The 27,612-nt window shown below is 42.4% G+C and overlaps 1 protein-coding gene across 1 annotated transcript; it reads right to left on the bottom strand.

Annotated features, from left to right (window-relative positions):
- Positions 1-1,626: 1,626 nt before the first annotated feature.
- Positions 1,627-26,400, bottom strand: rimbp2b (RIMS binding protein 2b). The gene is made up of 20 exons (XM_026322166.1): positions 26,296-26,400; positions 24,843-24,947; positions 23,522-23,572; positions 20,841-21,045; positions 19,815-19,942; positions 19,252-19,331; positions 18,425-18,534; positions 17,474-18,346; positions 15,208-15,359; positions 14,630-14,795; positions 14,133-14,434; positions 13,754-13,903; positions 13,399-13,560; positions 9,778-9,886; positions 7,676-7,857; positions 7,244-7,412; positions 6,610-6,713; positions 5,397-5,468; positions 4,278-4,412; positions 1,627-1,824 (listed from the first exon to the last, which is right to left on the bottom strand). Exons 2-20 carry the CDS (start codon positions 24,942-24,944, stop codon positions 1,627-1,629), a joined length of 3,450 nt encoding a protein of 1,149 aa, XP_026177951.1. The 5' UTR covers positions 24,945-24,947; positions 26,296-26,400.
- Between the last annotated feature and the right edge of the window lie 1,212 nt (positions 26,401-27,612).

The raw sequence follows: 27,612 nt of genomic DNA, 5'->3' as shown, positions 1-27,612 counted from the left end.
AGCTATTAAAGTACATGATGGGATGAAATGGAAAACAGGAGATAAAGGTGCACTGTTTCATTTCACACAAACTGACATCTGCACAATCCTTTAGGGCAGCTTTGAAAACACATTGGCTTTCAATTCATACATTCACTACTCTACATTAAGGTATAGATAATGTGTATATATATATTTATATGTTGGTATACAGTACTTAAGTACCACAGTACAGTACTATTCTGCACTAACATAACGGGACACTGAACAGGCATCAATGACGGATTGGCTGAATAAACCTTTGTCAGAGCCAATAGATCTTGGGTTGAGGGTGTGGGGGCAGCACAGAGGTAGCCTTGTGTGTCACTGTTAAGAACTGTGAACAGAGTCACTCAACTTCTAGGTGAGCCCAGAGCTAATGCATGTTATGAATCAAATGCAGTACAATAACAGGACATCTTTTGCTGATGTTATACAGATATTATCTACATCAGATGTGCATCAGTGTAACGTCAAAAATGGTCAACTGAAGTAAAAATGTTTGCTCAGTAATGTGGTAAACAGAATTTTTGCCCTTTCCAGTATCTATTTTCTAACATATGCCTATGATTAAAAATATAATTTTATGCTTGGGCCTAACTGTGTATGATGGACATTACTGACACAGGAATCTTGGACTATTACATGTAAGCTCTGGTCCTGTAGAAATCAGGACAGTCACACAACACCCTGCACATTACACGTCAGGATTAACATCTGCAAACACCTTGATTTTTGAAGTAACAACAAAAATGAATAGTAGGCATGGAGCTGCACGCTGTACTGAACAAAGTACTAACCATTGTGCGATTATAAGGCAAATACATGGAGGTTGGATCTACTAGGCATTTTCTTTCAAGCTGATTTTACTGCAGAGACCCTGTAGTAGGTACAGCATGTGCTTCTTTTGAAGGTGTCTGACATGTTTCTCTCACAGTTGTTGAGATGGGGCAGAAGAGTAGGAGTTAATTCTGCTGATTAATCACAGTATACTGCAAAGCAAGTGAGCCAGGCCGTATTAAAGTACTGCATGCTCCAGGTTCCACGCTGAGCCCATCACATTGCATGCACTCTCAAGGTGTCAAGAGGGAATGTGCTGAAGTAAAGCATGCAAAGTTCTCATACAATTTAGCCTACTCGTTGATTCAAACAAGTTTGAGGTGAGGCCCACCAAGGCCATCCTTTGCCTTGGCTTCATAATGGACTCCAAGGTTTAGTTGAGCCCTCATTTGTTTGAATGACATTCTGGTTTCTGTACACAGAGACACTGGTCAGACTGGTCAGTGTGTGTAGTAAGTGCCATCAGACTTGATCCTGTGCAAAAATGAAGAATGACCCGGGCCCTGTCTCTGTCTACAGCAGAACTTAAAACAGCTAAAGAGTTGGAGGTAAGATGCTTAATACTACATCACCGACACCACGAGGTCTCGGGACCATAATATTATAAGATGTATTGAAAATATGTAGCTGATATCGTTAACAAAATACAAATATTCTAGTATACAACAGATGTACAAGAATAAAGCATGGGCTATGCTCACAAATGCCATCTGTCCACTGTATTATGTTTTGATCGATTTTATCACTACAAGGAAGCGTGTCAAGAAATTATTTCACAGCGCTAAGTCTTTGCAAGAGTTTCTTCCCTTTGGAGAGCAGTCCCTTTTTCTTTTTGGAGGAGTACATGTCCATTGGGGCCCTGATGGGACTGCCGGGCCCCACGATGGCAGGGCCAGAGCCAGGGATGTGTGGATGGACTGTGGGAGAAGCTGCTCTTCCAGGAGGACCCGATTTTTCCAGTGGAACCTGATGGGAGACCCGTAAGGGACAGTTGAGGGTGTTAAAAAGCCAGCGGTCTCTCACACCTCAGTCACTACTCCTTTCTGTCTCTGCAGGGCCACCATAGCTCTGAAGTCTACCTCCCTGGATGTTGTCCTGTGCACTCAGGTATAGATACACACTTCCTCTCTCCTCCCCACCTCTCCCTCCCCCTCTGCCAGGTAGAAACAGTGCATGTGTTGTGTTTGTTTAAGGAAACTGCTATGAATAAGCTACAGCAACACAGAATTTAAGAATGACATTCACTAACTTGTACATCAATGTAAGGTGAAACATTTCCCAACAACAACTATAAAAGGCAGGGCAGTTCCTCTCACATTAACAGATACATTTGCATTTTTGGGACAACTGGGACATATGTGCATCACATTCACGATCCCTCCTCTTAAATAGATATAGATATTTACGGATACAACTGGGTTACAGAGAAACTACTAGTCACTATTCCTTTTCTGTAATCATGAGCTAAAAGGCTCCTTTATATTGCACTGTGGAAGGACAGATAGTTAACAAGTCCATTTATGAGGTTATATTTCCAGGTGTGAATATGATTTAGCCACTAGAACATGTAATATCAACATCTGCTCCACTTAACAATTACCTTGAGTTTAAAGCAAGACTGTGTAACGTCTGAGAGAACAAATCAAATCTTTTTTTCTTGAGAAAACAGTTCAGTCCACCCAGGGTTTTTGCTGCTCCAACTGTAATGGTACAACCTGTAGCATAAGCAGCTAATTGTTAGCTGGTGCTGCTCCATCATTAGATAAACATTGCTGTTTAACAGACACCATCCAGTCAGTTTGCTGACTTTAGGACCAGTGGTGCAGAAATGTTGGATTATCCCGGAACTGGCCTTTGTGAGCACAGTGGCCACCGTTCAGCTGAAGATGCACAGTCTCACTTTAAATCAGTAACTATTATTGTGTGTTCATCTTGGTTTACAAAAGTAGCACTGATCTGAAAAACAAAATGCTGACTGATGTAATGAAATGTTTATTTTCAGAATTATATGAATGTTTCTTTTAACCATTTCACATACGTGAAGAGGTGGGGGGAGAGTAGAATTGACAGTATTTCTTCTCTGGGGTGCAGTGTCAATATTGCACTGAAATAAGTCTCAATGTTCAAATTATTGCTGTCCATTTCCACTGCTTTTATGTTTCTAACTAAGGGTAGTTGTGCAACACTGGCCTTTTAGCATACCATGAGTTACAGCAGGAGACTCATTGCAGGAGACGGACATTGTCAGGTACAACACTCAGAGAAACAACTGAAGATACCATACATCTTGTCTAATGCATTGGCTAGGGTTACTATCACCTAGCAATAAACAGTACTCCGTGTTGTGGCTGAAACAAACAGGATTCCTAAAATCTACCTACAGCAGAGTGCTAAAGGATTGTCATATAATGTGTACACATTGCATACCAGAAACTAAGGGAACCCACGTCATGTGCATTAGACGAGGGGAGCGTAATCTTGGTATCCTCAGTTGCTCACTTACGTGACGGAAACAGAGCCTTTAAGGTGTGAAATGAACACTCTTCTTCTGTTTTGCCAAGCGGGTGAGGAAAAGAATAAAAAAAATATGGTGATGGCATTTCAATAGTTTGCACTATGAAAATGGCAAATTAGAACACAAGGAAAGAAATATCTGATGACACCTATTCATATTTCAACAATTGCATTATTTGTTAAACACAAAAAATAGCATCACATATTACATTTAGTAAATAATTACTTGTGAAATTCTTCTCTGATGGCAACATAAGCTAAGTGACCTTTGCGTGCTACTTTACAAGAAAGCAATATACAAAACAAGGCGTTCAGGAGCAGATACAAAAGTTGTACTACACTAGACTTATCTTTATATAAAATGTTCAAGAATTCATGCATCGGGACTATAGACCATGCTGAGTTTAGGACTACATAGTTCATCTTTCAGTACAACAAAACTATTTACTCTATTAGAAATTGAGTTCAAACACAGAATATATTCATAAAGCATCTGTTCGAATGCTAAATATGCATGTGCAAAAAGTCTTAACTGCTGTTTTTCAAGACATGACATAACATGTAAAAAGTCCCAGGAGCTTCACCCCTTCAATTTTACTCTCACTGAGAATGCTTTATGAATACCATATACTTTTTATATTATACAACGCAGACCCCCTCCCCCCTTTCACAGCAGTAAACATGAAAAATAAAAGTACCTCTCTCAAGTATTAGTTTTAAAGTTTTATTTTTTTCATTGATCTTAGACATCTATTTATTTACAGTTTAATGCTCCAAAGTCAGAAATCCCATTGTACTTTGATCAATGAGACACACACACGCACAGACATGAAACTAAAGGAGATAGAGGGAACTGAAAAGAGTAAATGGATGACAGAGGGCTAGTACTGCGAAGGAGCATGTACCCTTTTGGTCTTTATCCGTGCTGGAGTGTCCTGGGGGTATCGAGATGGTGAATCAGTGAGAAAAACCTCTACATCATCAGGCACTTCTTCTAGAAAGTTGGAAGGAACAAGTCCCTTGTGTCCATTGAGCTCGCCCTGTGGAGTACACAGTGGAAGTGAGACTCATCCAGCCATATTTAAACATTAAAATAAAATCTTAAAATAAAAAAAAATCTCCTTGTGCTTTGAGGAAGCACATAAATATTTCCCTTTAAAGTTAAAGGTGCCCTGTGGAGCTGTTTTGTCAACTGATAAAAGTTATGGTTACATTCTGTGTGCACCCTTGAGGCTTCCTTCCTCATAAAATGTTTTTTAAAAGATTTTTTAATATTTGAAAAAAAAAAAAAAACAATCAAACATCCATGTTTCTTTATTTCTTTCCTTCGTTTAAAGTTTTCTTTTAATTCACATGCCAGGTCGAAGGCACATACTTTTTCTCTCTTCTCCCCCTGTTTTGTTTGCTCTTGCTTGTGCTCTCTATGTTGAGTGCAGGCTAAGAGGCCTGTGCTGCGTCAGTGCCTACTTTTCATCAGTCTGATGTGGATTCGTGTATCTTCATTGTAGCTTCCCTCGCTTGAAAACAAAGTGTGCAGTATAAATGTAGTTCTGATGCATATGAATTAAGTACAAGTTAAATGAACAAACCCATGTTGAGATGTCCTATTAAAAAAAAGAGTTCCTTGATAAATGGCTTGTCTGTAGTGCTGTAACTAATAATCTCAATTCTCTTCAGAAATTAGTTCTGTTGGAAGGCTTCAGAAACACTTCACCTGAGAAAACTGTTGTGATTTTGGATGCGTAGAAAGTTACGTTGTTGTCTAGAGCTGGGGTTCTGGCTGTCAAAGCTGAGCTAACATAATAAAGGTATTTATGTCATCACCTATTAGACCAGTTAAACCACCAGTGACATGGTTGTTAGTTCCTCTCTGCCCACACCAGGAGGCAAGGAGTGTTTATACTGGCATAAAAAAAAGACTCCTTAATGCTCAGTGTACGTCTTTGACACAAAAGCTACATTCTTCATCTCCAGCGGAGCAGAAGGATGTAGGTCTGTTTAGGGAAGGAATGTTTTGTACTTACATAGTAAAAACCATCTTCGTCTATTTCACCAAAAACTGTGATGACGTCACCGGCACAGAAGGTCAGTTCGGCCTGTCAAAGAAGAATGAGCGCTGAGAAACATGTGGCCCACTGTGTTGATTCACTTGCTTAGAGCTGTTTAATTGCACCAAAGACTTTCCAAAACATCAAGTCTACTGGGGGGTTGATGAGTTTGAAATGCTGTGCTTCCTTCTCCAAATCAATGTGATGCATCTTAAACATAAGTGTCAATCCAGTCTCAGCAGATGGACTGTTACAACTGTAAATGCATCAAATGTAGAAACTTTGAAGACAGGATTGCAGCACACTGGGCACATGTCTCTGACGGGATTGTCAAGAACACACAAACCAAACATAGTGTATGTACAGTGTGTACAGTAGGAGACGGGTCGACACAGAAGACCAAACGGAGGAGGGGAGATGCTGGCTCAGGCAATGCATGAAGGGACCAGGGACAGAGGGCCCTGGCCCATCATCCGAAGCCCATCTCCTCCTTTACACTCCAACAAACGGGGGGAATAAACACACACAGAGCAGACAGTAGCATCCCCTCCTCACCCTCACTCACCTCCTCATTCAGTCTGCTGCCCTCATACTGTGTCGATGGCAGTGCCAATAGAAAGGTGAGAGTAAGTGAAACCAGGGGGAAGGGCCAACAAAACAGCACGGGAATGTACTTTCAATGCTCAAAGCTAACATGGAACTAGTGTAAACTCCTCGTGTAACCTCACCTGTGTACATATGGCCCTGGACTGAACCTAAGTTAACAGTCTGATGTTGTCAAGTATTAGATAAAAAGATCATCAGCTACTCATCAGCTACAGTACCTCATCCTACAGACTGAAAGCAAGGACAAACACCTATAGCAGCATTACTCCTTTAAAACCACTGTTTTTTACTGATTAAACTGACCAAACTTTGTGCTAAGCTAAGCTAGATAGCTCCATATTCCACAGGAAACAACACAAGAGTGGTATCAATCTTATCTACAGAGAGAGTGAACATGTGGATTCTCAAAATGCCAGGCTATTTCTTTAAACCCTGATTTTAACAATGACAAATAGAATAGCCCCTCTCGCTGTGTTTTGTGCATTCACTACTTTTGTTTTTTTTTAAACATCTGTTAAAAAGATGGTGGTGACAGAGACTGGTCAACACAAAGTGAACAGCTGGAACTACAGGAGGACAGTACCTCGACGTCAACGTTAGGGGAGCTCTCTCTGGGGTCATAGTCGTACAGGGCAACCATCCTCCGTGTTGACACTGGGTGTTGCCGGCCGCTCCGTCTGTTCCTCTCTGTGGAGGGGACAAGCAATAAAAGACAAAAACAATCAGCAGCAGTGATAATGTAACACATTTGTCACTGAAGGATGTGATGACCAGTGACGAGACAAAACAGTCTTGCAAATCCAACACTCTTTGCACTATGTTAGCACCTGGCTTTCAGTGTGAACTAGTTCCATGTTAGTAGTTAGAGAAAGCTTAGAGACAGCAAATATAGTGGAAATTAGCTCAGGCATGAATAAGGATTATGAGGAGTGAAAAAAGCAGCAAAGCTAAAGCTGAGAGCAGAAGAGCATCTCACTGGACACAGACCTCTCTTGGACTTTCTGGACCTGCGATTTATTGATCGGCCATCTTTGAAACGGTCACAGTTCACTTTGCAGGGAAGCAGAAAAAGATAATTAAGTGGGAAGAGTAGAGGAAAAAAAGAGATGTGTCAGTAAAAGACAATTTTGGTAGAACATCAAGCTGTCCTCTTGGTATAGTATCAGGTCAAAGTAACAAAGAAGTTGAGGGGGTACTGTGGGGAAATGACGTCTCACCTAACTTCTCCACAGGAGTGTTGAGTGGCAGGAAGCCCTGTTGAAGGAGCTGGTCCATCATTTCATCATCTTCTGTTTGAATCTCAGAGACCATGTTACAGGGGATCAGACCAATTCGGTCTCGGATTTCTGCCCTGTAGAAGCCATCTGTGTCTTTATTCCCAAATACCTGAAGGCACAGCAGCATGTCAGGGAGAATATGCCAGAAACAAAGAAGTGAAGCCATGAACCTATGAACTATTTACATGTAAACAGTACAGTTGTAATGTTTGCCCATCCTGGATGATTACCACTATTTACATGTAATCCTAAAGGCTCAGACAACGTTTAAGTTTAGGGGACTGGAATAGACAGAAGATCTAGCAGGTTGTTCAGTTTATTTTTCAGATCTGTAAGATACATAGCCTTCTGTAGTCCTAAGGGTGAGTTCACCTTTATAATCTGGCCCTCCTTAAATGGCAGCTCCTCATCCGCAGCATCAGGGTTGGGAGACATGGACATGGGGTCATAGTCAAACAGAGCCACAAACACACGGGTCAGCTCCTCCGGCTCTGATTCCTCGTAGTAATCTGGGGAGCGTCGTCCCCGCCCGTGCCTGCGCCCTCCATAGTTGTCTGAAACATAAAGGAGGCCTCTGCTGCTACTACCAGCCTTATACAGCCACGCTGGCTGCAGAGGCAGCAATGAGAGCAGAAGATGTCTCTTAGTTAGAGCTGACAGGGGAGAGGGCAATGAGGTGCATGTGTGAAAAAAGACCCTGAAATTATGTGGGATAATTCCACTTTAAGTTTGAATGTCTTGCACCAAAAGCAAAAGATGCTTTTACAGTAAAGGCTGGGTACAATCGCAGCACTGCAGGGTTCCTTGTTCACACATCGCCGCTCGCTGGCGTGACGGTCACAAACACAGTACAACACAGCACAGACAGGAAACACATGTCTAGCGGTTTATGGGGTGCAAGAGAAACACTGTGCACATCAGGAGGACACAAGTAACACTATTGTTCATTGCTGTTTCACTGCCTTATCTCACAGAGGCTGAGTAACATGCATGCTCTCCCAGGATCGTTGAAGAGCGCAATCCTGACACCAAATGCAGGGGAGGTCATGCTGTTAGATCACATCCGGGAACAATGTGCACCAAAAACAGAGAAAGGAGGCATGTTCCCAAGAAGAGAGAACACATCAAATGTCCCAACAGTAGCTGGCAACGCAGATATCAGGCGGTATAGTGAGGGAGAAGGGATGAACCTGATATCAGCTCCCCATGCTTCTCATGGATCATCATGTTAAATGCTTCAGTGGCAGGAGTCTGAATAATGGTTCAGAGAATTGCAAACAAGCCAATGTGAAAATAAACAACTGACATCTGGATTTTAGGAGATGCAATAGATGCTTCAACTGTGTAAAATCTGTTTGTTTTTGATGGCAGCAGAGGAAATGAATGTGTAACGGAGTGATACCAACAAGGCAAGAATGCACTAACTCATCCAGTAATGTGCCTTTCCTTCTCACCGTATTGTAAACGGATCATGCAAAATTAAGAAACAAGCTACTGGCTCATAGAGAGTGGGGGGAGAAGGAAGAGAAGAGGTGGCTAAGGAACAGGAGGGCAGGCTAAGTTGCAGTGGGTGTGAGAGTGGCTTGAATATGGAGGGGTGAATGGGAGAAGTGGGTGGGTTAGGTTTTTTGGGGGATTAAAGGTATAGGAATACATACACGGGAGGGGTTTTCATTCTCCAGCAAAGGGAAAAGTGGCCAGTCTTGTTTTCCCCCGTCAGCTTTACTCACCTAAACTAGGCTAAACTGAACAAAGCACCTAACTGTCCAGCACAGAACAAAGACCACTGATATCACTGCATATGTTCAAGTACCATACTTGGCTACGTGGCTTTTTCTGGCATTGTCAAGGTGAATTGTCATCTTGGAGAGAAGCTGCACCACATACCATATTGATCCTCTGAGGACATAGATCGCCTTATCCTGCGCCGAGCTACACTGCCATAGTAAACATCGTCCTTGATGGGTGAGAGGTTCCCCTCACTGCCCTCACTGTTACTGTCCATGGTGATCTCTACAGAAAACACCAACCACAATGTAATGGTCAGAGAACCCCCGCACCACGGCCCATTCACTCATGCTGAGACAGTAGGATGATGAGGTTGCCCTGAGGTGAGGAGAGCGGCTGTACAAGGCAACAGGTTTCACTCTGGAGTCACTGGGTGTAAAACAGCAATGCTTGCACTTTTATGGGGAGGTCAAATTGGGTGGTCATGTAAATATGTTAACCCACAGTAAACACAGGCATAGTGTGTGTCTGGCGTAACTTTCCTGGTGAATCCAGCTCATGAGGATGGACAGCTACGGGGTGTGCAAACACCCCACAAAAAAGGGTCTATGTGGTTGTTTAAGCTCTATGGGAAAGATATACAGCTCGGCTCACATGGGTAAGGGAAAGACATGGTGTAATAGCACAAACATCAGTGGGCCTGCAGATGGGGATGAGGCATCTCCTCATGTGGTGACCTCACTAACCAATGGATGGGATGGGTCGTCGCTGAGAGGGGGTGCCGATGTGAACCGGCCTCCTCCCTGAGTGGTCCAGACGATCAGCACTTCCATGTGATGATGAGTTCCCAATGATCTTTAGAGTGAAAAACACCAGATAATGGGTTAGAATAAGAAACCACCTGAAATGTGGAGGCAAATAAACATTTTACATCAGATAAAAGAATCCCACAATCCCATTAAAAGAACTGAAAAAATCATAAGAGCAAATGATGGCTTCCATTTGTCCTTAGGGAGGCAAAATTATAGTGAAAAAAATCTATAAGACCATAAATTAAGCCAACAAACCATCAAAAAAAAAAAAAAGAAAAAAAAAGTAAATCAAATCAACCCTCAATACAACAACATGGACTTGGGGTTAGGAAGGGTCAGATGTTTAGCTAAAGACCATTTGTGAGGTTTGTTTTGTTCTGTGCATGTCAGCTCCATGACAAAAAAAGGAAGCAAATAATAAAAGATGAACATGATGACTCAGGAACAGAGACAAAACATATGAGAAGGAAAACATTAAAAGTGAAACGTGAGTGTGATCAAGAATGAATCAAGATTTGGTTAGATGAGCAAGACCATTACAGCTTCAGCCTGGGGCTTTGTATTATAATAATCAAAAGATTTAACATATGAAAAGTGATGATGAACACATTTTTTTTTCTGCTGAAACAAGTGTAAGAGACAAGATATGATGCATTTGGGTTGAAGGTTAAATGAATCACAACAAGCTGCTAAGGTCTGGCCTTATTTAGTATGTGAAGCAATGAGAGGCAGAAGATGCCGAGATAAAGCTCCAAACACAAGGTGGGGCAATGCAGCTGCAGCTCTAGAGGCCAACACATGGACAGCAACATATGAGGCTGGCAGCTGGCACAGAGAAGGCACGGCCAGGGGAAGAATGGGCAAGAGCAGCGTGTCCCCATGCACCGCACAGAGACTTTGCCTTAAATGGAACATTTCCCCTCAAAGACATGAGAGTTCAAAACTTTAAAAATGGCCTTTAGGTAACTGGAAGTTTCACTTTAACCACCTGACATTCTGGGTTCAAGCAAAGTAATTTACACGAAATAAAACATCAAATCAGACCAACCATGAACATGTGAAAATTTGTTATTAAATGAAAAACAAGTGTCAAATGAAAGGGGGACGGGTCGGGGAGGGTAATCAGAAAGAAAAACTGACAACATTACAAAAACAGAATGGCTGCGGCTTGCAGATGGAAAGTACAGCAGAAAGTCTGAATCACACACCAGCGGCTGGTCCCGGTTGAGCCTGGACAAAGACTGGGCCCTAGCCTCCCTGTGGGGGCTGTAATAGACCCTGTCCAGCTCGTTCAGCCTGCCCTCGCTCAGGGCCCCTTCCCTGGAGTAGTTTCGCAGCCCCGCTTCCCGACCAGGCCCAAAGTGCTCCCTGTTCCTAAAGTCACCTGTGTGTACTGACTTGGCTGCAGTCACTGGGACGTCAGCGAACTCCTCCTCCACACTGCACTGGCGGGTCAGAGTTCTTTTACGGCCCATAGCCAGTGCCCGCCTTTCTACCGGGCCTTCACAGTGGATGATGCGCACAGGTCCCCGCATGGGGCTTCCATGAGCATAATACCCTCGATGACCCCGGCCTAGAGAGCCTTCTTCCTCACTGCCACAGTCCAAACCACTATCAGGACTTTTGGTATTCTGGCGGTTGAGGCGCCCCAGGATGCGGTCCTCCACACTGTAGCAGTAGCGGCTTTCAGTGAAGCGAGGGGAGGAGCGCTGGCGCTGCAGGTGGCGGGAGGTCTTGCCGGGGGTGAGATGGTTGTGCATGTGGGTGTCCTGGGGGTACATCCTATGCTGCGTGTGTGGCACTCCCGGCCGGCCGCCATCTTCGAAGCTCAGGCGCTGGCCCATGCTGTCCACACTGTCTGACTCCTCCTCAGCTACTTCAGGGATGCTGTGGAGACGTTTGCTCCGCAGCGACTTCTGCTTCACCACCTCCCTTTGGAGGTCCCAGCAGTCTCTTTCCTCAGCTAAGTCCTGACGCTTATAATATGCCTTCAGTCATGAGTCCCACAATTTCACAGTTCAGTTAGTTCAATGCAAAAGGTTCAGTTTAGATTTTTGTGAGGGGGATTTGAAAAGTTTTTCGAAGGTTTTAGAACAGGCAGGAAACAACACAGTATGTGAGTAGAACAAATGGGGGGAAAGACAAAATAAAGACAGAATTAGTTATTTGTGGCAATGTAGTAAGACATGCAGTCTCATTCCATGAGGAGGAAATGGCATGCTCTGAACAGGAATCTGTGAAGGCTCTAATAACTGATTCATGTGGGCACAGAGGGTAACAGAGGTTACAAGTGGAAAAGGGAATTTTGCTTGTAAAAAACTGAACTTTTCCAAAAAAAAAAAAAAAAAAAAGTGGCAGACTTAGCACCATGGGTGAGGGATAAGTGAAAACATCAGTGTGGATGAAATGTATAAATAAATACAGAAAGTAAGCCAAAAATGTAAATGAACAACACGAAGCTGAGAGAGTAGAAGGACGTACACGTACTATGTTCTGGGGACATTTCTTTAGCAACATGTAGGACCTTCTTCTCTGAGTTAAAAAAAAAAAAAAAAACAATAGGAAAATTTGACAATTCATGTTTAACATGTTAATTCAATTAAAATATTTATATCACTGTTATACATAATTACATATATTTAAATAGTATTTTTTTTACACAAATAAAGGCGATGGATAATGTGCAACAGTGATTTAAAAACAGACAGTGATGACAAAAAGGAGATGCAGTATTGGTGTATTTAAAGAGCTAATACACCAATGAATACCCCTGCCGACCACCACATTACTGTACAGGTTTATCTGAGCATTAACAGGGATAACCTAAACAAATTTGCAGTGATTTTGTATTGACTTCCAATGTATAATACAGAGGACCAATCAGCCACTATAGTACCTCTCACTCTCATAACATGATGGCAGATTGGCTTTATATCCAAACATCCCCACTGACAGACCAAATGGAGACAGGATCATGTACCGGCCAATGTAACATCTACATTAACAATAGAGAAATTAAACATTAGGACATGACAGATGTAAACAAAAGTGAATATTTCCATTTAAGTACTCACTTAAATGAGATTCCCATATGCACTTGATATGCCATGACCTTTTGATACAGTAGAGTATATTAAAATTTGCACTTGAATATCACATTCACACATTCGAAACACTCCTTCGGAGCAGTAGCATCAAAATTCAATGCAAACCATTAAAAACATTATGCTTTTAGTTTGCAGCCTTTCCCTCTTTCATGCTCTACAGCTATGTATACAGAGCCATTCCCATGAGCTCAGGGGTGAGAAAATAGAGCAATGCTGCAGGGGCGAGGTGGAGGGGCAGGCTGGAGTGAGGGGGTAAGTCAGCTAATGCAGCGCAGGGTAGCTCAGGCAGGCAAAGCCACACCAGGCCTGGTTGTAGAGCCTGTGAGAGAAAGCAGGTAACTCTGCAGAGTTCAAAACCCTCCCCTCTCTCCTTCCCTACACCCTTGTCTTCCCCACCTTCCTCTGTCCTCTGCCAGGCCACTACAAACTGAATGTGCACAGTCTGTACCTTAAGAGTGTTGTGAGAGTTGATGCTGCGCCTGCGGCCCTCCTCTAGTTGCATCTCAGAGTAAAGGTCTTCCTCATCTTCCTCCATTATGTCAGACAGGTCAGAACCCCGGCTGCTCTCTGTGTGGTACTCCTCACTGTGGCTGTAGTGGTGATGATGGTGCTAAAGAAAAAAAAGAGGACAAAGTGTCAGATTTGTTAACAGAGTAAACGGTTTTATATTGAAAATATAAAAAACACGGCTCTAGAAAACAAAAGTAATACTGATGGGATCTGATTTGACTGAGTTAGAGTTTGCCAATTTGCAGGTAATCACTGATTGACTGAGCTCAGCTTGTTGTGTCTCTGCACAGTACCTGTCTGCCCAGCTCTGAGCCTCTGAGGAATTCATCCACCGAGGCTCCTCTCCTCCTCGCATGAGGTGAGTCGTAGCCATCCTCCTCCTCATCAGAGTTGAGTGGATGCAGGACATTACCTCGGTCACTAAAGATGTTCCTCTTCTCAACCTGGTAAGAGAAAAGTTGACTCTGTGTCTGGACATTGATCCACATTATTTTGGAAAATATTTCTGAAATCATATTTTTTTTCTTCAACCAAGTGAAAAAAAAATTCCAGTTCTCTTAAAATCAGTACTTGTGTTGGTTGTTTTTTAAAGTTTGCAGATTTTCACAAATCAGTGAAAATATTACATCATCTTGAACCTGAGTACTGTTTTATAGTTAAATACCCACACACCCGATTGCCCTCAGCAAACACTCTCTGGGCAGCTTCCCTGGCCATGGCCTTGGCAATGGTATTGGGGATGGGGACTCCCTGAGGCTGGGGCAGGATCCTCTGAGGAGAGGGCGATCGCCTTGGCTGGAAGTGCGGCGGCTCCAGGCTGGGTCCACGCATGGGAGGCAGTGGAGAGGGGGAGCGCTCCCATGGCTGGGCTGGCCGCAGGCCCACCTCATGCTCTTTGGTTTCTGGCTCTCTGGCACTTACTAATGGCTTGGACTTGGGCATGGGGTGGCGCTGGAAATGAGACTGGGGATGTGTAATTGGGTGGCGGATGGGTTGCGAGTGTGGCTGTGCGTGGGGCAGTGTGTGGGGCTGGGGTCGAGGCAGAGGCTGCACCTGGGGCTGAGGGTGATTTGGGGGGTACGTCGATGGGTAAGGAGGATGGGTTTGTGAGTGTGCTGGATGGGACTGTGAGGGCATAGGGTGAAGGGGTGCAGTGGTTCGGTGGGAGAGGCGCGGCGAGCCCAAGAGATTGTGTGGGATGACGGCCACAGATGAGTCCTGGGACTCTCCTTGTGTTGATAACGTCCTTACAATGACTTCTCTGGCCTCCAGACACTGAATCCTGTTTAAATCCACGGTCACATAGTCTGCTGTGGGGTATAAGACCTCTGCTATCTGCATTCACAAAGGAATCAGAGAGTCACAGACCAGTTCAGAATGATAGCACACACCATACCATGATACACTCAAAACCACATGCATGTGTAGCTCTTTTACCTATAGGCTGAATTCTGTCTTTCTATCTCAATACTAATATCTGATTATTAACAATTAAAAACAATAGCTCGATTTAAAAAACAGAATGTCACAGTGAGGCAGCATCATGGAGCTGGTTATAGCTCTCTTTTCTGATTTATGCCCTAAGTAACACTTGCCCCTGGGGACTGCATATATCAGCACTATATCATTTCTCCAGGAGATGGCAATAGACCACTGCTCAGAGAAGTCATCAGTGAGGAAAGCAAAGGGTATCTTTTTAAATGTTCTGTTGTAAAATAAATTAAAGACTTGATTTAACATTTCATACCTTTTGTCCCTTTGTGCAAACGGCATAGCCAATCACACTGGCCCCGTTGGAGGTTCCTGAAGGTGTCAGAGGCGGCGGCTTCCATCTGACCTGCAGGACCCCGGGTGTTTGACCACACTGGACCTGCACCTCCTGTGGGGGGAGGGGAGGCCCTGTGGAGTATACAACACACACACTTGATAAGGAGAGAAAAATAATGTACACTAAATTATTCTTAAAGCACTTCAGTTGCACTAAAATGACCAGCTGCCAAGTGCTGTGAGTCAGTGAAAGCCGAATGGAGCATTATTATATTCAAATATAATAATTTCTATGACGGTTATATTTATGCTCATCTCTGTTCATGGTGTGTATCCCAAGATTCACTCCTGTGAATATCGTGCACAGGCATTAACAGTGTTTGAAAAAGCCCAGTTTATGTACAGCCATATCATGTTGCCTTATTCGTGCTGACAGTATTCTATGGAGCATCAAAAAAAAAAAAAGAAAAAACAACACACACAATCTGTCAGCACTGCCTGCATACTAAACAACATACCCATCTGTGTAGTGCTGCTGCTCCCTTGCAGTCACACACTGATAGAGAGTGAACAGATGCAGTCAGCAGTATCTTTGAGCTGCAACGTGCAGCGGTGTGTGTGTGTGTGTGTGTGTGTTTGTGTGAGAGAATCTGCATAGGTGCAATCTTAATCACATTTCTTCACTGACTGTCAGCAGACAACACACAATCTTGGAATAGCAGCAGTCGCTATTTGGTGATTTCATTTCCTCTTGTCATTTTTAACGAAGCGAGTCATAAACAACACACTCCTGTGAGGACTGAGATGAGTGCTGAGATGAATATTTCACTGGAGCCACTTTCATTAATACTGGGCACAAACAAGAGGCACTGATTTCCAGGCAGGGAATTGGCTCTGTGTGACTAATATTAATAAAATGTTGCATCACTATCAAGTAATGAAGTCGCTTGTTTGAAGAGCACGGGGCGGCACGTGAAAGGCTAATATAGTGTCACCAGACACAACAGTTGTCCACCACCAATACTGAAACTATTGCAGTCACTTCTAATTAACATGTTCAATAAATAGCTCATTTAATGAACTCTCGGCATGTTAGCTCGTCAGCTGCCAACAGAAAATGTCAATTCAAAGTTCAGCCTCAATCACTCTTCCTCTTGTTCTCGCTCACTCCCTCTGTGTCCCCCATTTTTCTGTTCATTACTTATTTTCCTAATATATTGTGATGTCCTGTTTTTTCTGAACATCTTATTGTGATACCTTAGTAATAGGAATCTTGGTCTCATGTCCATCTTGACTAGGGATTAAATACTCCCAAAACAACATGACATTTGTTATTACTATTTCATCTACACCCTTAAAGTGACTCTTATTACTGTACATTCTCACTTTCAAAGATTTCCCATAGCAAGGCAGGCAGGCTGGGAGACCTACGTTTATGCAACAGTGAAGCATCAATGAGCCTCATGGGACAAGACATCTTAGAGAACTACAAACACTATTTACACCAACTTGGCATTGAGAGACTCCTATTTCCAGTGTTATGTAGCTCTATTGGGCAAATGTGCTTCGGTGTTTTCAATGCACATCTCTCTTTATGCGTTTCTACTGTGCAGGTGTCTTATCCAGTCTGTGATCTTATCACAGTAGCACACACACACACTCCCTGAGGACAATCTAAAAGCTGAAAATGGCTGAGATGTTTGCCAAGTTTGCAAATGTAATGGACTTGAAGTGAATAGCTGAGTAAAAAAATGCACCGCTGTGCTGGATCTAAATAATCATATGGCTTTCACAGTGAAATATCAGATGACTTTGAAACAGAACAACATTCAGACTACAAGAATGGGAATCAGATAGTGGGCAGCAGGAGAGAGGTGTTTCTCATGATAAATACACCTTATACAAAAAACAAACAAAAAAAAAAACACAAACCGATCACATTTGCAGACACTACCACTACTCTTTGGTAGGGGCCACAGTTAGGAACTAGCAAAACATTGAATGTAGGACTTTAACATGCCCCTAAATCAGTGCAAATGTTGCTCTGCAAATAAGTTAATGAGCAAGTGATGGACACAACCAACCAATCAGGAGACTGCCATCCAAAGAGGGATGCTAGCCTGGCTCAAACTCTCCCAGTAAGTCTTACTGTAGCTAAACAAACATACACTATAGAGGACAAAGTGTCTGCCCTGTGGTTTACTGAACAGTCAAAAGTACTGATGTATGTAATGTTGGGGGCTAACCTGCAGGCTGAGTGCAGAACTCCACCGAAATTTCCCTCTTCTCCCTTTGATCCACTGGAAGCTGCCAAGGCACCTGATGCGGCTGCGCCACAACCTTCACCTTGTAAACTGTCATGGGCTTCAGGTTGAAAAACTTGTACTTATAGCCCCCCGCTCTGACCATGTCGTACTCTGCACCATTGAGGAAGATGGTATGACTGTAGTTGCTGTTGCTGGGCATCCAAGAGAGCTCAGCAGAGACCTGCGTGATGCTGTCCACCCGCAGGTAGTAAGGTGCCACCACCACATCCTTTCCCACGAGCAGAGTGCACCGGAGCTCGTCTGATAGGCCCCGGTCCGTGATGCTCTGCACTGAGATACGGTAGGTGTTGGTGGCCAGATTGAGCTTTTCTATGAGAGACTTCGTCCTGCCCCCGTAAGGGACACTCATGCGCACCTCCTTATCCACCAAGATATTATAACCACTTATGGAGCACCCGCCCGGTGGCATCACAGGAGGATCCCAGCCAATAATCACACTCTTGGCCAGTTGTTTAATCAGGTTGATGCGGCGGGGATAAGGCACAATGTCTTCACCGACCTCGTCAATGCTGAAATCCAAGGTTCCTGTCCCGTTGGTGGAGGATCCCAGGAGGTCCATGCCCAAGCTGCTGGTGGTTAGACAGTCTAATTTACTGTCAGACAGCAGGCTGCTTATGCCTGTTCCCGTTCCTGTGCCAACCCCCAGTCTCTGAGGTCCCAGGCTACTGTGGTTGAGGTAGCCAGGTTCTTTAGCCACTGTGTCCCTGTGTTGGACAGATGGTGTCTCCTCATCTTGGATAAAATCCACAAAATTAGATGGGACGAGCCCCCGCTGTCCATCCAGAAGCTCTCCTGGGAAAGAAAGGACATGGTTAATATGTGTGGTGATATTAAGGACAGAACATTAAACAGTACCAAAGCGGGTCACACCTTCATAAAAGCCATCCTCATCCATTGTCCCGTAAACGTAGAGGTACTTCCCTGCCACCAGGGGGAGCTCTGCCTCAGGATGCTCATTAGGCCCATCATAAGGATTGTAACTAGAGCAAAAATGAAAGGATAATTCAACTTTTAGTGTTATACTTTACACACTTTTCAAACTACTCTCCACCAGGGTTTTCATGTCAAACACAGCGACTGCACTGTATGTCAGGGACCATCAATTTTCTAAATATTACTTTGAAAATATGCAGTGACTTATTTATTTGTTTTGTTTTTTAAAAAGAGCTGAGGACAGTGTGGGCTGAAAACCCTGGCGCTGCTTCACATATTTGTGCTTTGAGGATTCCAATTATTTTTTGTGCTGACAGGTCAGTTTCTTTAGAGATAGAAACACTGAATCATCTTTAAGACTGCAGCCTTAAGCTCTGTGAGAGAAAGCAAATAATCACAGCTAGATTTATCCAGGACTTGTGTACACTGAGAAGCCAGTTCAGGATTTTTGGTCACCTCCATCATTATCACCCTTCACCACTGTCATGTTTCCCTTTGGTTTGTGGGGATTTGCTACATTTGCACAAATCTCCACTGAAAATGCAACCACTATAAGGTCTTGAAAGAACAGAAAACAATAACGGTTTAATGCTAATTTTGTACATACTGTCTAAAAACCTTATACAATCTGATCTGCTTCATCAATTATATAAGCATTAAAACAATATTAAATTCACTTGATGTTATGCTATGTGCCCAAAATGAAAAATGACATGAATAGTGAACAACAGGTGACCAAGAAAGTATGTGTCGTGCATACGTACCTGTACCGAGCAATACACAGACGAACCTTCCCTGTGAACCTCAGTTTGGACCTTGTGGTTGAGCTTAGCTCCTTGTCCATCTAGAGAAGGCAAAATAATCCTATTTTCAACATCAACGTTCTTTCTATGTGTTCAAAACTTTCACTTTATATTCACACAACCAGAGCGGCCAACGCTCCAGGCTGAAAGGGTTTTGCTAATAAACTGGTTTGATTATTTTCTATAAAAATGCTAAGATGTTCACAGAGTGTAAAACCAAAAATGTTTGGTCTTTAAATCCTGGTGTCTGTGCACTTCAATATATTGTCCATTAGTTAAGCTTGCAATCTGCCAAATATCATTTTTCTAACAGCACACAATAATAATAATAGTGATAACAAAGACACACCAAAGGCAACACAATTGAAATTGTGGGTATTTTTCTTTCTATTCCGCCTCACATTGTCATGTCAGTGTTTTGTTAGTCATTGTTTGTGTTAGGCTTCATGTTTCTTACACATCATGTAAAGTGTAAATGGAGAAACGTTCCATATGATACTCACCTCAGAGAGGAAAGCCCGTGCTGGGCTGCTGGTTCGACTGCGAGTGAGGAATGTTGGCTTGACAGAGAGGAGCTCGGGCTTGTCTCCACTGATCTGGAGTGGTCGAATGAACTCAGAAATCAAAGATCTGCTTGTTGGTGCTTCATTTCCTGTGGTACAAACAAAGAGTCTCCCATTAGAACCACAATATAACAGGACTGCTCTCAAATATTACAAAAAGACTTCATTAGTTAAACTATGTCCACTTAAGAGAGAGGGACACAGATAAAGCACTGATAAGGTACAAAGAATTAGAAACCTACAGTAACCCACAGTATATGTAATTTAAACCATAAAAATAGTCATATAAATACGCTCTCCAACTTTTATACATACACTATCAATACGGTATCAGTTTGTCTGCTTACTATGACCTACCATATGATTATTTATCATTTTACTAATATTTTTGTTAAGCAGGTAATATCAGATCCTGGTACATATCTCACTGTACTATACTGTTGAGTTTCCAATCACTTGTTACCACATAAAAGTAATTTCAGTTTCATAGAAAGAGTTGAACGATGCTACGATTTGTGAAGCATAAAAAAAAACAAGTCTCACACAATAAGAGAACATGTTTTGCCAGTTAGAGGCTATTTCTCACTATGATTGATTATTTCATTAACAGTTTGTGTTTACTGCAGAAGTCTAGTGTTTGCAGTCAGAAGCATTGCTTCTCAGGCTTTTCGTTTCAGCTGTGATTTTCATCACCTCATTGTGAGGGAAACTGACTCAGTATGGAGCTGCTCCCAGCATCTCTCACAAAACAGAAAGGACATATTTAATAAGCTGCACAGTGCTTTAGAAAGACTGGCTGAGACCAAGCCTAATGAATTTGGTGGTTTTTTTAGATGTGAATGGGATTTCAGCTTGTTGAAAGTACGACTCCCACTGCTTGTAGCATCTTTGATGTATCAATAAAATATTTCTTTAAGCAAATGAAATACTAATATATGACCTATGAGACATTTTAGTGTGAAAAAATAAACATTTCTAAACATGTACCTTTTCCTGTGGGGGCAGCCAGTCCATTAAGGAGCTGGGAAAGGGATTTGTTTGGAGATCCAGGAGATTCACATAAAGTCAACGGTTCTGTGCTGAGGATATCAAACTTCCCAGCCTGGAGTCGGAACTTCTCCAGCTCTTTTGACAGGAGGTTGAACTGTTCACTCTGGGTCCGACATTTTTCCTCCAGCTCCCGGACTTTGGCCTGATGATGGTTGGTGGGGAGAGTCACAGAGGCAGAAGAGAGAAAGACAGAATAGAAAGAAAGAAAAACAGGCAAGCGGAGGAATGAAGAGACAGGATGGGAAAAAGAGAGGAGCAACAGAAAAAACCAATAAGGAAACCACAAGATGTGGGACTGAATATTCTGTACATAGAAATAGTAGAAGACACAAATACAGCATTTATGTATACCAGCTTATGTGTCTACAGTCACATGCACAACTACAGTATGGTTAATGTTAATAATACTGAAAATAAAAAAGCCTCTAGCTTCAAGGCCATATGCAAACAGCACAGTGTCTTAGATGCTGAGGCTGATGATATTCTATATGTTTTCTTATTTCCGTACACATAATCCCTTGAAAAGACCAAAACCATCAATAATTGAATTCTGAGCCATAGAGCTCTGTGGATGTCTAGTAAAAACACATCGCAATGGTTAACATGTTCTTTCATTCTGATGAACATGGACACTGCAGTTTATTTTATTTTAGTTCAGAACCAAAAGCCTTTCAACAGTCCTGCTGCTGTAAATACTGTATGAACCAGAGCACCACATAGGTACTAATGTGTGACTGAAAATATTTCCCTGTACAAATAATATTTACTGTTTGTTTGCGTAATATTTGCTAAAAACTACAGTGCCCAGGAAATTACTTTGCCTCTTTTTATAGTGATATTTATATGTATGATGACTTTACAGTCACAGACAGTATATGGAACTGGGGTATATTGTTGGGGGTGATCTTTTCATGGGATGTTTTTAACATGAAAAAATATATAAAATAACACCAGCTGTACACTTTAAGAACAGGAAGTATTATTGCACATAATTACACAAATTAACACAGACAAACTGAACATAACTGTTTGGGCAGAAGTAATGGAAATTCCAGGTGCTGGAGGGTGAGCCAGAGAGGCTCTGGACGACACCCTGAAGCTACCATGGAACTTTTTTAGCACTGCCCAACACACAGCAGCAGCTGCTGCTACAGTACTCTCTGTGCTGTTTGGACTCCATGTCATGCAGACAGTTTGTTGCTGGATATAACATGATGTCAAGAAAGTTCTGCATTTATGAAATAGAATGATTGTATAATAAGTATTAGTATCATTAGTTTTAATAGCCTCATACTGTTCTCATCTGCATGGCAAGTAGACAGTTTCGAAAACACATGCTTGATATTCATACAGTACATGCAATGCTATAACAACAAAGAATCGCATTCATCATTGTCTGACAATGTGATTCTTTGATATGAAAAACTGAAAAGATTTCATTTGAAAATATGTGCAATACACAAAGCTGTATGGAGACCTTATTGCAATTTTAACTACTTAAATAGATTCATTCATTGGCATCTGTTTATTCACATCTAAACACACAGTTTTAAAAGTGAAATTCGCACGCCTCACTGTGTTGATAGACTTTTGAATATGTGGAACTGAAGTTTGTCAGTGGGGCCCCAGGCTCCAGACTCTACAATCAGATGAAATTAAAGATGAATCTTTAATTTCATCTGATTTTAGAGTCTTTTCATCAATTGCTAAGTGAGTGTGGCTGAATTTTTCCTTATGATCAAGTCAGAAAGACCTCCAGTTTATGCTGTCAGTCATGTTCCAGCCTGTCAAAAAAACCCTGCGCTTGTGATTTTGCTCTGAGATATTGTTGGGGAGAAAACTGCTCTGCAGCAGCTCTGTATTGCCCTTAAAACCAAATGGCAACAACCACACATTCAATCATGTACAGTATCAGTCGAAATATTTAACGTCAACATTTGGCCTTCTTACAATTTAAGAATTCGTGATGAATTGTTCTTTTTGCAATGTGATGTTACATCATCATAGCTGCTGAGCCAGCGAACACATGGGGAACTGTATGTCGTATTTACTATTCTGGAGAAATTGTAAAAAAAATCAATAAGTAAATAAAATCAATTCTGAAATACCTGCATGCTGTCCAAGTGGTTCTGTATAAGCATAAAACACATCCATACAGTGAAAAGAGATGTGAAAAAGAAATCAAGCTCCATTACATGTGATCACTCATACACATCCTGAAAACACAACCCGCTTGAAATTACAGGCTGCTTTGACAACAAACGCATCATGTTAATACAAAACTAACAGAAAGATGACAATAATAGTTAGATAAAGGCACTCTGTGACATTTTGCTTTTTATAACATATTCACCTTTCATGAAAAGGTTTAAATGTTACCTCACAAACTGGTTTAATAGCACTGTCCAAGGAAAAATATATACTCAGCTCAGAATTCATTCTTAACATGAAAACTGAAGGTAAAAGGACATAGAGGTTCCCATAGTGAGTTCAGGAAGACAGGAGCAGAAAAAGGCTGAAGGTATACACAGGTCTGCCCCAAGGCTGACTGGTCCCTCATCGTCCAGCAGCAACCACATAAACACACACAGCATACCCGGCAGAGTTGAGACGCTCACCTCTAACAGATGGACAGCGCCTTCATGTTCCTTTTTAGCCTCAACCTGAGCCTGGGAAACACAGGGTGCAGTGTCTCAGTTCACTTTCAGTAACGGTGCAGTTTAGTTTCAGTTTAAAACACCAATTAAAGGGCACGACAAACAAAACAGAAAAACCACCTCATTCAGTGGTGCTCAGTGTGAGAATGGTTGAAAGGCCAATATTTTTGTCCACACTATTTGAGGCAGCAGGGGAGGATCATTAAAAAATCAGTTCTCACTAAACTGCAGCCAGCTCAATATACTGAAGCTTTTCTTACATCATTTTCACCGTCTAGATTTTCTATTTTTTCACTTAAAAAAACTATGTGCATGGAAGAAAATGAAACCAGTGAAGAATTTGTCAGTTTACTACACAGTCCTGGGTAGACCACATACCCGTGAGCAGCCATTTTTTTTAATAATCTGGATTTGACACCTCTGATCAATCTGGTGATTATAATCTCATACTCCTTATATGTAGCTACAGAATGTTACATATCTGATGCAGGCTATTATTTCTTGTTATTTTATGACCACACTCAAAATAGTCATTTGAACACTGCCTAGTTAGAGGCTCTGTGTGAACAAACATAGTAGGTCCACATGAACATTAGAGCATCTGCAAACTGTACAATTTCCTACATCTTCTGGACAAGCAATTAATTTCGGAGAATGCATAGAGCAGCCGGTGTCTGAGGGAAGATAAGGCAGTAATGAGCTCCAGTTAATGAGAGGAAACAAGCAGCCGATTCTGCCTGTGAAAGGCTCACTGTGAAGTTGCACCAACACTGCAGCAACAGCAACATTGGGGTACACACACACAGTTTTTAAAGAAAGGCATTGGCGATAGTGTCAATCATGCTCGCACTACCAGCGATCTCAGTCACTGCTTTGACATTACAGTCAGCTCCACTGCACAGAGGAGGAAGCCTATCTACTTCGGGTTTTGAGTGTTTTATATGCTCGCTTGTAACAAACAAGAGGAGTGCTCATGAAATGTTGAGCACTCATGGCGTTGAGAGTGACAGACAGCTGAAGGATGGGGATAAGAAATGCAAGTGGAGAGCAGTACTAGTGCCATGATGAAAATGTTGAGATGAGTGAGTGCTACAGCCTATGGAAAGAGCTATTCTTTGCTCTGCTCTTCAGAACACAGTTTTTGGGTTGGCTTTCATGCTTGTTGGACTGTATCGAACCAGTGCTCAGCAAAAAGCTCTTTAACCCATGACACAAGCACAGGCTTGAGCGGAAAGTCCAACCCTCTTGTGCTGCATGTGTTATGTAACCGGAGTTCCCTTACCTTCTGAAGAAGGTCAATCTCCTGCTGCTTTGCATTGAGTACAGCCAAGGCCTGCTCATGCTCCAACTCTAGCTGCTGCCTCCGCTCCGCAGCCTCGCGCATATGCTGTCCGCATGGTGCAGGGGTGGAAAGCCAGGGGGAAGATGTGTGGTGGGGGGTGAGCATAGAGAGGGCCGTGGTTAGTGGTGGTTCTACTCCACACTCAGAGACAACACAGAGTGTTACTCACATGACACACACAGAGGCTGGTTAACAGTGTACTGACCTTTAAACCCTTAAAAACAAGAAAGACATAAACTGTGCCACAACAAACACCATGTGAGGACATGTTTATGTTGAATGATCCGCAGGACAGATCAGATCAAATCTTGCACAAAGGTGCTCATGGATGAGGAGTAGAGATGCTTTGCTGTGTGAACAAAATGAAAAAAAAAAAAAACTAACACCAATCCACAGTCAGGTTTGCTGCCCCCTTTGGGTAACACAATACCTTAGAAGTCTGGTTACAGGGACTGTTTGAAAAGCTGTCCTCAGTGTTGTTGTCTTTGCGTGATCAATACAGGGTTTTATGTTACATGAAAAGGGTGAGCAAACTCCATAGCGTGCTCACTTGTCTGTGGTCATCCATAACAAAAAAAAGCCATACAATACAAGGGACTGAATGCTAGGCTCTTCATGACAATATATGCCCGTGTCATCCAGTCACATCACTGCTCCCACTATATGTGAATATTTGCAACACTGTAGGTGAAAGAAGCAAATTACATTTTCATGCCAGTAAAAAAATAAGGTCTAAGATAGGTAATGTCATCAAACTCATAGGTGACATTATTATCAGGAGGCGTGACCCAGTTCCTCTACCTACTCTTCCTCCCCCTCCTCTCTTCATAAAGCCAAACTGTTTGTCCTGCCTCATGCAAAAATCACATTCCACAGTGCTGTGGTCTTATAGCCAGGTGACCATTCGTATGTCTGGTAAGCAGCCCACGGATAAAGGGAGAGATAAGCACAGCCACTGAGGTGGACAGAAAGCATTCAGAATGGGACTGAAAAGGACTGCTCCCTAACAGACAAACATAGCACTGATACCTTATAAATCTAGCAGGGGGAGAGGGGACGGGGGTAGGCAGGAAGGGATAGGTCATGGAGGGTGAGGCAACTGGAAAGGGTGTAATGGGAAAGGAAGGGGGGGGGCAGACTGCTCCAAGCTTCTACTCTTTCACAGCTCCTGGTCAGACCTCCCAACACGACACTGGAAGGCAACAGACATGTCAGGGACATTAGACAGTAGAACAGAAGATAAGTAGAAGGTAGGCAGTGTAGCCGAGGGAGGTGAAGGGATTATAGCAAGGGGTTTGGCTCCGTAAAAACACCTGAATTTGGACAGGACAGACGCACAACTTGAACTAGAGAAGCACACAGTGATAGATAGTGTCTGCTCTTGCTTCCTCACCTTGAGCACCTGCTCTAGGTTCTCCAGTTTGCCTTGGAGCTGGTTCCTCTCCCACAGGGCTAAATCTCTCTCCTGCGTCACAGCACCAAGGGTTTCTTTGAGCTGGGCATACTCAGACTTCACCTGTGCAGACAGGACAAGCACGGAGCAAAGACACTGAGAGTGCATCTGTGCTACAGTTTGGTTGTTTGGGTCAAAACAGGCTCTTATGGCTTTAATCAGCAGTGTTTTTATATCTGGTTTTCACACTCCCCCAAACTTATTTTTAGCATTTTCAGGGAAACTGGCAGGTTTATGTCTTCCTTTAGAGATATGAGAGTTAATTTTTTTATTCCTTCTAATACTAAAGTTTAATGAGCCAAAGTCTCCACCCTCCGTTTAGTAAAATGGTCAGAAGCAGTCTTCATCCCACATCAGTAATGAGAAGGTAAGCATAGAAAATGTACAAATGTGCAGACACTGTGCACATTTATTATCTTTGTCATTTGTTTTTTTATTTTTGAACTGCTGAAGTTCAGTTCAACATTTTAAATGCATTTCCATTTTCATTCAGCAGTTGATTTTTTTTTTTTTTTTACTATTTTCTACATCCACCTTGGCAAAGACGAAGTCTGCTCTTCTCTGCATTTCCATGGTGCTTTGCTACATTTTTGCTGCATTACTGGCGATCGGTGTAATCATGTGAACCCATTAACAGGAATGTATTTGTAGGTTGTGGCTGTAGTACTGCTAATTTTAAATTCTTTCATTCACCATAATCAAATCCAATGATAATATAAAGTGTCCTCAACTCTCAGATAAAATATCAACAAAAACTGACTCACATGGCTATAGCTCAAAATATGAATAAATTATTCATGCTTTATTGTTAACCAATCAGTAAGCATTCAATTGAACAAAGCAATTGTAGATCATATTAACACTGTATACTAATTCAACAGCAATAAAGTCGATAATCCCATTATGAATAATATCCACAATGTGACTATTTCCACATATCCTTCATAATCTGCCTCCCACAGACTAGCTGTATGCAGGCAGTATTTTTCAATCAGCTTTTTAAAGGCCCCACATTGCAGTGAGATAACTGGTTCCTGCAGCTGTAATGTGGTAAAGCCCCTTCCTCAGAACAGCCATGAATGACTAATGATCCCTCAATGAGGGTGTTTCAGCAAACACCAGCAAAGCAAAACACAAACAGAAATAAGTGAGTCCCGCCTCCACACACTAAAAGCTATTCACATGGATAGGAATGACTGTCAGACTTAATGTAGACATAGAAGCAGGTCAACATGGTCAACAGTCTGTCATGGGTGG

Source organism: Mastacembelus armatus, chromosome 9 (genome assembly GCF_900324485.2).
Source record: "Mastacembelus armatus chromosome 9, fMasArm1.2, whole genome shotgun sequence".
In the NCBI taxonomy this organism is placed as follows: Eukaryota; Metazoa; Chordata; class Actinopteri; order Synbranchiformes; family Mastacembelidae; genus Mastacembelus; species Mastacembelus armatus.
This window is presented reverse-complemented; position numbering and strand designations above follow the sequence as displayed.